General features: G+C 30.9%; 1 protein-coding gene across 3 annotated transcripts in view; it reads left to right on the top strand.

The window, feature by feature from the left end:
* Positions 1-355: 355 nt before the first annotated feature.
* Positions 356-11,863, top strand: part of LOC127720671 (uncharacterized) — a 241,483-nt gene continuing 229,975 nt past the window's right edge. The window contains exons 1-3 of one of the 3 annotated variants that reach the window (XM_052227388.1): positions 356-1,063; positions 2,424-2,503; positions 3,244-4,060. In XM_052227388.1, coding sequence (XP_052083348.1) covers positions 3,259-4,060 — 802 coding nt within the window. In that variant the 5' untranslated portion in view covers positions 356-1,063; positions 2,424-2,503; positions 3,244-3,258. Of the gene's footprint in view, positions 1,064-2,423; positions 2,504-3,243; positions 5,678-11,863 lie in introns of those variants that run through there. The other 2 variants (XM_052227387.1, XM_052227391.1) reach the window with 2 other exon arrangements.

Genomic DNA, 11,863 nt, shown 5'->3' with positions numbered 1-11,863 from the left:
ATATATACATATCAAGTAAATATTATTTTAAAAAAAACATGCATAGTCACTAGAAGGTTATTCAACAGAAAAATACACAAGGAAGGCCGTACGGTTACCTATAGTTGTTAATTTCTTTTTCATTTGGTCTCTTGTGGAAAGTTGTCTCATTGGCAATCGTGCCACATCTTCTAATTTTTATATACAAGGAAAGATGTTTTAAAAATTTTCAGAAGTTTTTTTTTTTTATTTCCTTCTTAAGTGTTGCTCTTTTCAATACACGCAATCCCATAGTCTTAGTTTCAGTTTTAGATTTTTCATCCATTGTCGTAAACATTTCCTTGTTTCAACGTTTTTTTATGACTAATACATTTTTTACTGCATCCTATTGCTTTTAACAATTTACTTAGTGTACACAGCATTGCACTTAGTATCCCTGATATATTAGTTATTAGGTATCCAGGGAGAATATCTAATAAAAGTAAATTGATATATTACATTACAATATTAATGATTTCATGTTTACCGGAGTAGTTCATTTCCATCCGTTAATGGTTTTTCATATTAGTTAACGTATCCAGCGTGTTTGCCATCATCAGTTATGATTTGATATTCTGGATAATTTGAATGTTAACGGAATATATGTTAACAATTTGTCATATATTAACAGGTAAGTTAATTATAATCTTATTCATTTTTGTATCATCAGCTTAAGTTTGTACTACAACTGTCCTGCTGCTTTTTGGACTTTGATGTATTAGAACAACTGGTTGTAAAGTTCTGCTTAAGGATACAAAATACCCAGGAAGACATGAATATACAAACATGAAAATATACTACACAAAGTTACAAGAAAATAAAAATAAGTAAATGAATACAATATTATCAATTGTTTTAAACATGTGTCTGGTGGGGGAAAGTACATAGTATGTAAGTCACCTGACTTCAAAATTCATTTATAAATAAGTAAACAATTATACTGAAGAAGTGTCGGGAGTTCAAGGATAAAGGAAGTAGAAAACACAAACCAATTAGGACAACGACAAGCTAATAATTAACTACACTGTAAAAGAACCACTTGAAGGTAAGAATTCTAGTAAATTTTAGTCCGGTTCTGTTGGAATACGCTTTACAAATTTTTGAAAGATATTTTTGATGAAATAATTCCTTATAAATTGACCTTCAGTTAAGGGAAAGAGAGAGAACAGAAAAATAGAGGCTGATTCTGTAAGGCCTATGTTGCTCACCTTGATCAATATCATCAATTTACACTTTCAAACCCGAGTCAAGTAAAAGTTCAAAAGTAATTTATAGTCAGTCTCATTCTGGAGGCACCTATTACTAATAGGACATTTTTATGAACACATGACTTTTCAAATAAAAGAGGTAAACCAAAATTGAATCCCACCAGGAAGAAAACAGAAAAATATCTTTTATTCACAAGTTACGTACGATTAAAACTGATGTACTCAATGAGAACGATGAAAAAAGGTTTATTAATAAATCAAAGGAATAAATCTTGTAATGCGACTTTACGCAGCACAATTAAACTGTTAAATAAAAACAAATGTTTTATATCGGCATCCAATCATCTCCACGACAGCGGCACGCCTGATGCAAATAGTTTTGTCTTGCAAAAATTTGCTTGAATCTTGATATAGAATATAATTCTAACAAATATGTTTATAACATTCATTAGCGTGTTGATGTTACATCCTAAGAAATATTCAAAATAAACACTATATACATTTCGTCCGAAGCGCTTTTCTTGTTGTACCTTCATCAGGAAGGTTCGTAGCTATACATTTGAAAACCAAGGATACGTAAATATACACAGCAACGTAAGGTGCTATATGACGAAAAGGAACCTTAAAAGAATATCAAAGATCAACTTTGCATCAGAAAGTTTAAACCTTAGTTTGTCAATAATTTCTTAACTTGTGAACGGGGAATTCTAAATAACTATATGCTAAAAATCGTTTCAATACCAAGAACTTACTATTAAGTTGATCTTACGCCCCCCCCCCCTTTTTACAATCAGCAGCGGTATCTACCCAGTAGTAATGATGGTAAATATATTTACCTTATAATTTTATAACCACATGAATATTTAGTTTCAAACTGTTGCAAGCATATAATTTATCTCGATACTGTTCCTTGTAAATGAGGTCATTGATCTTTAAAACTAGTACTTATTGTACATTATTCTTCACTGACCGTTTCGTTGCTTTTTTGGTGGATTTCCAGGCAATTAAGTGTAGTACAAAATATAAAATAATTCTTAAATTTTACAATACAAAAAGCCTTTGGACCTCTTAAGATAACCCACATGTCTAAACTGCTAACAAAATCATTGCTACAGGTTGGGTTAAATGTCGCAGTATTAAAAGATCATTATTTTTACGAGTAATATGGTTTAAATTGTTTCTATTCTTCTTTTCTAGGCAGTTTGTACAAACACATGAAACATTAAGTAGAAGTTAACTAACATGACAGACTCAGACTTGAAAATGGATTTTAAAAGGTTTTTTTTAGAGATATTGACAATTTTAGGGAATTGCCCAACCTGTTAAATATTCACGTATGCAATTGGCCACCAGAATGAAAGATATTTTGTAATCAGTTCACCATATTCATAACAATAAAGTCTTAAATTACATGTCTCCGACGACTGTTAATATTAAGAACAAAGTGGTTAAAACCAGTGTGGTTCTTCCCGCCAACAATCAGAAGTTGCTGTCTATAAAAGGGCAAAAAGTTAAACAAAAAGTAATATCGGCAAATATATTTGAATTTAATGTTCAGTAGCTTATAAAATACATCGCTATGGGAGGAAGTTCATTTTTATTTAATAAAACGAATATTATTTACTTGATTTTAATATAACAATGATTTTCTTATCAAATAACTTTAATGAAACAGCAAAACTGATAAAGAAACTCAACGTTAATTTTTTATGATTTCTAATCCTGCATCTGAGAAATGAAGATTTGATTTCCCTTTTAGAACATCTGTTAACCTTACTACAGGATAAATGCAGTTTAGTTTTCTTCTTCTGAAAATCTGACGAATCTCAGTTGATTCTTTGCATAAAACACATCATGATTACTATCAGAGACTTGAGATGTAGTACCTTTGATCGGCTGTATAGGTCATAAAATGACACTCATCATTTTCCCCAAAAAGAATACAGAATTAATTTCAGGTATGGTAATATGATAAATTGCTAGGTGATTTTATATATGATAAACATTTTGTTTGTAGATTGACTTGCTGAAAATGCCGAGAATTTCCAAAGAAAAAGGTGAATCGTTGAATTTTTACAAATATATTTGCCAGAGGATTGGATCTGAGGAGGTCGTGAGAGTTAGAAGGTTGACTTTCGTTATTAGTGACATTGGACAAAATGAAACAATAATTACTAGTGGGAGTAAAGGCGAAGGACTCAATTTTAACAGTAGTGATTTGGATATTATGTTTATTGATCCGTATGCAAGAGTATATGAATCCGAAACAGAAGTTGTAAAGAAAGGCGGAAGGTTACCGTTCATTATGAATGCTGACGAGACACAACCATGTTTTACACAATTATATCTTGTAACTCGTCATCAGAATCAGACACTAGTAAAGGTTTCTGATGGAGTTTTGAATATGTTAGAAATAAATCATCTTGGATATGTGCTTTCAAGTGAACAATATAAGCAGTTTCATTTGTCAAAACGTTTTCGTGGAAAATGGTCTGCAAAAATTCATGGTCCGTGTATTGCAGATGAATATGATAACACTGATTTTGCATGGTGTCTAAAATGTGACAAATGGATTCCTCTAGCAAGACCATGGGTAAGTAGACCTCGTACAGCATGGCCTTCACCTGAACTAATTTCCAAAATAGTATCCTGTGGTGTTTTATTTGTTCCAATTGGCTGCAAAGGGTCTATAAATGAAAACCTTGAATGGCGAGTTTCATTTTCTGTAGCAGAAAAATTTCTTATATTTTCCTTCAGTCATACGCAATTATTATGTTATACTCTGTTAAAAATCTTGCTGAAGGAAATAGAAGAGAAACATGAGGATTTGAAAGGTTTGTTGTGTTCATATTTCATAAAAACACTTATGTTTTGGATTTCAGAAGAAACAGATCCGTATTCATGGAGACCAGACAATTTCATACGATATTTTATGGCATGTCTACAAAGACTGCTATACTGTGTAAGATACTCAATATTGTCACATTATTTTATTCCTGAAAATAATTTATTCTCTCTACGGTTCAATACTTATAACAAAGAAAAAATTACCACCATAATTAAGAATGTATATGCGAAAGGAATTAATTGCTTTGCATCTTCTAATATTCTACAAGATAATCAAAGCCGATCCTACGAAATCACCGAATCGTTAATAAGCGAAAATAACAGATTCTTACAATTAGCGTCAATATTTCCTACTATTCGTTTTTATGGTAGAGTTAATAGATTTGCGAGACTGTTGTATGAATTTCTACATCACTCCAGAACTGATTTATCTAAAGGATTATTCACTTTACAATTATCAGCTGCATCTATGCTTGTTCCAGAAGCAACACAATATCCAAATTGGACAGGAAATAAATACCATTACTTAATGTACAAACATGATTTGAGTCATTTAATGATCGGTTTACATTCAGATGCAGGGTCAGGATGGCTGATGTTAGCTTCTTTCTTCTATGTTCACAAAAATTACATAGCTGCATTAACTGTAATTACATATACATTGCAGAAATACACAGACGAGAAGATTTATCTGAGATTTTTAAAAGATAAGAATGTCACACTAAATTATATTCAACATCATGTGGTAAAACTAATGAATAAAGACAAACTACATACATTATTAAAAACATTAACACTTCATATGTTTACATTTCATTCTAAATCGTCACTAGTTCCGCAAGAAATACAGCAAGATGTTTCAAGCACGCCTAATATGTATGATCCGTTGCCATTTGCACTTTTCCTTTACTTCCTATGCAACTACCATCTACATGACCTAACATCATGTAGAAAGTTCTTACAACGACTTAAACATGCTCAATGGACACTTTTAAACTGTGGTACTAATGTTTTTCATCCTCAATCCGTGAACACAGTTATCTTATATGGCATAGCGCACCAGTTAATGGGTGACACAAACGATGCTAGACATGCTTTCCAAGTAGCTGCTGGACTTGATAAGTATAATTTAACCAGTGCAGCATCAAGACTGTCTAGTCTCATCTAATTATATCCGACTTTTCATTTTATATGTTAATTAGTACAGTTTCGACTTTTAATGAAATATTCAAACAAAGTAGATCATGACCAAACTTTGTTTTCTGTTCTGACAAATGCAAAGGATACAATAAAACTTTGGACATGATAAGCTTACATACATTAATTAGGTTGATACTTCATCCCATAAATCACAGTAAAATTAAAGCAGTTTTTGGATCTTTGGTTGGGAGATAAACTTTTATTGATTGATTTTCATCAATACATAATTTGTTACTAGTATACACATGTAATAAGATTATTTTAGTTATTTGATTATCTCTATGTGGTTGCTTGTCATAAACCATATTGTAATGTTTAATGTCAATACACGATGAATTGAATTGAACTGAATTAAAATCCTTTATCTAGACAATTTGTTGTGATAAAGAAAGTTGATTTTGTTATTCACGGAAATCTCAGTGTTTTTTTTTATAATCTCAATGTGTATTTTGTAATTCTCCGTGTTTTTTTTCTATAAATGGGAGTGTATATTTTTCGACTTCGACAAATGACTTAAATAGATCATGACCAAACTTTTTTTCCTGTTCTGACAAATGCAAAGGATACAATCAATAAAATTTTGGACACTTTAAGCTTACATACATATATTGAATTGATATTTAATCCCATATCATATAACACAGTCATATTAAAACAGTTATTGGAACTTTGGTCGGGAGACTAACTTTTTAGATATTGACTTATATCAATAAATAATTTGTTACTAGTATATGAATGTTAATATATTATTTTATTTTATTTTTTGTCATAAAATATATTGTAATGTTTAATGACTATACACGATGAATCGAATTACACTGAATTAAAATCTTTTAACTAGACAATTTGTTGTTATAAAGAAAGTTGATTTTGTTATTCACGGAGTCAAAAATTATAAAAAAATATTTCTACAAATGGCTTTTGTAAATCTGCATATCTTTTTCTATAAACTAGTGCCTGAAAAAAACAATTTGGCAAGCGATGGTTGTAATTTCGAGATATTGTTCAGGCGTAGAAAATTGAGTGGAAACAAGTTTATTATATGAAATGAATTTTGATTGCGTAAACATATTGCGTCAAAAAAATATTTATTTGTCACACATTTCTTGAAAGCGTTAAATGTTATTCAACGTGTTTTAAGATATATATATAACTTGATCATTCTTAATATAAAACTGTTAAGGACTGGTAAGTTGAAGTGAATAACGCATCTGTTTTCATTTATTAGCCCTATTATAATGAGTACACATGTTCGTAAAACTGTTTGAAAAAGGCAAAGAACACCAAAGGGACATTCAAACTCATCAGTCGAAAATAATTTGACAACGCCATGGCTAAAAAAAAGACAATCAGACAAATGACAGTACTCAAAACACAACATAGAAAACCAAAGACTAATCAACACTGAAGTGTGATATATTCAGGCCATTACAGGGAGAAATTTTGTAGGCATCATGGATGTGAATGATTGATATTTTTATATTTACATCCATGCAATATTAAGTTAAAATAAAACTAAGAAAGGACTGAATCGTATTCTTTGATCTGCTAACAACTGTGCAATGCATATACCTTTCACAAACCTTTATCCGTATTTACTAAAGAGTTTCTTGAACTGTTACACAAGTTGTATGAATTGTGGTAATTAATTATTTGAAATTGGAATGGTTTTATTCATTATCAAATAATGAATATACTTGACAATTGATTTCCTTACGAACCTTGATGATCATTTTAAGATTAAAAATGTGGCGCAGGATCTGCTGACCCTTCTGGCGCACCTGAGATATACCCCAGTTTTGGTGGGGTTCGTGTTGCTCAGTCTTAAGTTGTCTATGTAGTGTGTTGTATACTGTTGTTTGTCTGTTTGTCTGTTGGTCTTTTTCTTTTGTAGCCATTGCGTTGTAAGTTTAATTTAGACTTTTAAGTTTGAATGTCCCTATGGTATCTTTCCCCTCTTTCTAAATTATTAATTTCAACACACAGTTTTATCCCTTTGGAATCTTTTTTTCTATTAAATCAATTCAATTTAAAAAAATTGCATTAATTAATCGGTTAATGATTTTGGTATTCGATATTCGGTCCTTAGTTGGTTAACCGTTGCCACCACAGTTAAGTACTTTCGAAGACACATTTTCTTAAATAGTTACAATGCGGGGTAACTTCTTCCAAGAAGTACCAGATGAGAGAAGTATTTATCCGGAAAATGATACTTTTTGTTGCCTTGTTAATGACCTGATCTGACAACTTAATAGTAGGTGGTGATACCAGTGAGATAAGTTAAGGTGTTAAGGGGTTTTTCAAAATCGAAAATAATGGGCAAAAAAGAGGATAAACACAAATGGGGTGACCAAAAAATATAGAAAACAGAAGAATGGGGTGCTACATAAAACTTAAACATACCGAAATAAGGGTAGAGAGAACTAGTCAAAACATGAATGGGGAAAACAAGCCTTACCATTGATTGCAGAAATGAAGACCGCCAAAGACCCATATGAGTAAATCGAAGTAACACACAAGGAAGTAAAATGGTTCTCACAACATTCTTTTAAAAATACTGGATAAAAATATTTCTTTTTGCTACAGCTTTTTATCATTAAGATCCTACTCTATTTATAGGTTATGATGGTAATTGAACAGCTAAATTATTTCCATGTTATTGTTACTTTTTTGATAATTTATTTCCTATTCTTGGTTTCATATATTTGTAAAGTAAATTTTCCATTGTTTGAAATTTTGACGGAAAATCCAATAAAGCCCTTCGAACGCAACAAATATCATTTCCATGTATCATAGTCACTACATAAGTCAGTCATTTATTTAAAAAAAAAAAACATTGAATCAAATCTAAAATTATACAGAATGAAAGTCGAAAAAGTCAATGGAAGTAGAAAACAAAAAACAAATTAGACAATCGAATATAAATGATTAACTTCAATGTAAATGAAATACTTAAAGATAAGAAACTTTTTGTCTATTTCAAGTTAAATTATTGGTCCTGTATGTTTTACTCAAACGAGATTTTGAAATATATTTTTGTATTGAAATATTTCCTTGCATCTTGCATGTTTCTTCAGAAAAGAGAGGGAGAACAGCACGTTTAATCTTGTTATAAGATATATACATAACTTGACAGGTCTTAATATCTAATTGATAAGAACAATTCAGTTTAAGTGCATGACGCATCTTAGGATATATTAGCATTTTGAGAATGAGTAATAGATTTATTCATGTCACGAACGACGGAAGATATCAAAGGGATATTCATGACACAAGTTTATGACAAACTGACAACGCCATGCAAAAAAAAAAAAAAAAACGAAAACGACCAAAAGACAGACAAATGTCTTCAAAACACAACATAGCAAACTTAAGACTGAGCAACATGAACCCCATCAAAACCGGGTGTGTTCTCAGGTGCTTCGGAGGTGTTAGCAGATCCAGCTCCGCATGTAACAACCGTCGTGTTTCTCCCATTAAAGATGTCATCTAAAAGTGCAATAACACAGAGAAACCGTTCAATTGTGTACCTTTAATATTAAACTGTGCCAGATACTTAATTTTAGGTAATTCAAAATAAACTTCAACACGTGTTTATATGTGTGGAAATTAAACGCGCGAACAACCAGGTATATTTTAGAGTACAATTCAATATAAAAATTAGAAGATGTGGTATATTTTGCAATGAGACAATAATTCATCAAAGACGATAACGACACAGGTGTAATCAACGAGGACAGGTCGCCTTCAGAAACAAAACAAAATATAGTTAAGCCAGAAAAGGATCCTGGATGAAAAAAAAACAATTAAACAGGATCAGTCTGATTTAAGCAAATATCATGAAATGAGAAAACAATTGTAGCAACCAACTAAAGCAACAGAACTTCAGATTGCTTACGTGTGAAAGTTCCATAATGAATGTGGCGGGGTTAAACATCTTTGTAAGCCCTAAATACATCCCTTATTTTAAAAGGTTTTACTGTAAACTTAATTCGGTATTCTAATGTAACAAAAACATATAAGATAAAAAGAAAGGTATCATTTTTAGAACTGTTCTTGTTTATTATGATATGTAAATAGTTTGCCTCGGTTTGCTATTCTGCACTGTTATCTAGATTGATTTTTATTGCCACTAATGATAAAAAATTATCATCCTATCATCGCTTATTTGGGATTTAGAAGTTTATCCTCGTCCTTCATGTGTTCGTGCTGATTGTTCACTTAAATACCATAATGCATAATCACTTGATACAAATTATTGAAGTATTTCATTGAAGTAATATAATGGGTGTCACATATGGCTCAGGAACTGCTTACCTTTAAGAAACACCTGGGTATACCCACTGTTTTTGATGGGGTTCGTGCTACTCAATCTTTAAATTTAAAGTAGTGTTTCGTTGGTGGACCTGTTTGTCCTTTTGTCGATGTTTGTTTTTGTTTTTGCCTTGGCATATTAATTTTTCTTTTCAGTTTTGAATTTTCCGTTGGTATTTATATCTTCTTTTATGGTTTTGCACCTTTTGCAAACAATGAACCAGTATATATATACACCTTCCTATTTGATTCTTTCTAAATTCCAAAAATCTATATTTTCTTAGTATTGCTGCTTTTGTGAAATTTACCTTTATATCCTGTTCAATTCGCTGCTCATAAAATCTAATCAGATGTTCGTATATTAAATTGGACTTTTAGAGTTTGAGTGTAGGAATTAGTATATTGATAAACTTTACGATCATACTGTTGTTGTTCAATCGCTGAGCCTGGAACTGTTCGGGATAAATAGCATTTCGCTAGGTTATAGTGTAAAGAATCAATAAAATGTTGCTAGAGTTTTCTTTATTGTTTGCTGTTGGTTTTGTTGTATGAAATCTTCAACTGCAACCAATGTTAGAGTTTAGACCAACAGGATGCCGTTTCATAATGTTGAGCTTGTTTTCAGATGATATGAGTATTTTAAATACAGAGTTATATTGTTCATGTGTTTGATTTTTTATTATATTGTAAATTATGAGTCAAATGATTTTTTTCAATCAAAAATGCAAACAAGGGTAACAATAAGTATCATAGGATAATGAATTATATATGCTGCCGACTGACAGTTTCTGTTGTTTGATCTGTTTATACATGTCTTGCATTCTATTGTTTTTTTGACTATTTTCTATTGTTTTGTTTTTATCAAATCACAGAAATAGGGGCAATATTTTTATAAGGAGTCAACTGACTGACAATATTGGTCAAAATAGACAATATGAAGAGCTGGACAAGGCAGTCTTTCTTTTGAACCCCCTTCATGTATGAAAATGTTTATTCAGTTGACATAGGATGTTGCAAAAAGTAGTATTTCCTTGGACATTCTGAAAATGTTTGCCTTCTTTCATTTTGTTGATCAATAAAAGTTTTCAAAATAACAGAGAATCCTTGCATGTTACCTGTATGTTCTACTTTTAGCATTGACCGCCATGTTTGCTCGCAGGAGTATTATACGACACATTTAAAAAAAAAAATAGTCCGAAAATGATTGCTGCCTAGTTTTGGTTTATTTTGCTCTGTTGATCTAGGAGAGAAATTTTGCATAAAGGTAACGGACGACGTCGACAAAGCTAACAATGGCCCTAAGACCAGGTAAACTAAGACGATTATATAATACCTGAAATTTTTTGAAAAATTCATCACTCTTGTAGTAAAAACATTTTATACCGAAGTTTGATTCCATATTATGTAAAGTTAAATGGCTCTCAAAATATTCATTCAAATAGTTCTCTCTACAGCTTCTGTCATTTTAACCCCTTATTAATGTTACTATTTATAGGCTAATTGTCCGGTGTAATACTTCGAAATAAACAGCTGTGCATCAGAAAAAATATTCTGTGAAAAATAAATCCTGACCCCAAAAATCCAAACTGAAACTGAAAATTTATTTGTTAGAGTATGCACTAAATTCAATAATTGAGTATTTAGAAAGAGGAAGATTGCATATAATTATTTAAGGGCAAGCATTGGGATATGTGGAATTAAAATTATCCATATAAGGTAACAATGTTATTTCAAGAAAACAGGAATTGTCATAACAAGATAATTAAAGAACGGAGTAAACGTAGAAAAAAATAGTCGAAACATACATTTTTCCAACTATCATAGTGTTTTTATTATGTCCCTATATTGCTCTTATATTTCTTTGCAATTTTGTTCATGAAGTTGGTTTTTAAGTAACTTTTATCCATATTCTTAGTTTTAGTTCTGAATTTGTCATATAAAGTCTCAATTGTTTTAAAATTATTCTCAATGAAGGTAAATCCAGAAAAAAAGGCTTCTGAAGCAACACAGTTATAAACGGTTAATTTGCTTTGCTTGTTTCTAAGTCATTATAGAAATGAGTTTTTCATTTTTAGAAACATTAAATCAAGTGTACAATTGAAGTAGAAAAAGGTCTTCTCATTTTTATATAAATTATCAGAGAATTATCAAGGAAAGGTTTTAAGAAACTACCGGTTAACATGGCAAATTACAGTTTAAAATATCCATATCAGCTAACAATGATATTTCTTGAAAACAGACATAGTCATGACAAAGAAATAAAAGATGGCCAAGGA

This window comes from Mytilus californianus, unplaced genomic scaffold (genome assembly GCF_021869535.1).
Source record: "Mytilus californianus isolate M0D057914Y unplaced genomic scaffold, xbMytCali1.0.p SCAF_11, whole genome shotgun sequence".
In the NCBI taxonomy this organism is placed as follows: Eukaryota; Metazoa; Mollusca; class Bivalvia; order Mytilida; family Mytilidae; genus Mytilus; species Mytilus californianus.
The sequence above is the reverse complement of the archived record's forward strand: the minus strand, read 5'-3'. Positions and strand labels throughout refer to the sequence as shown.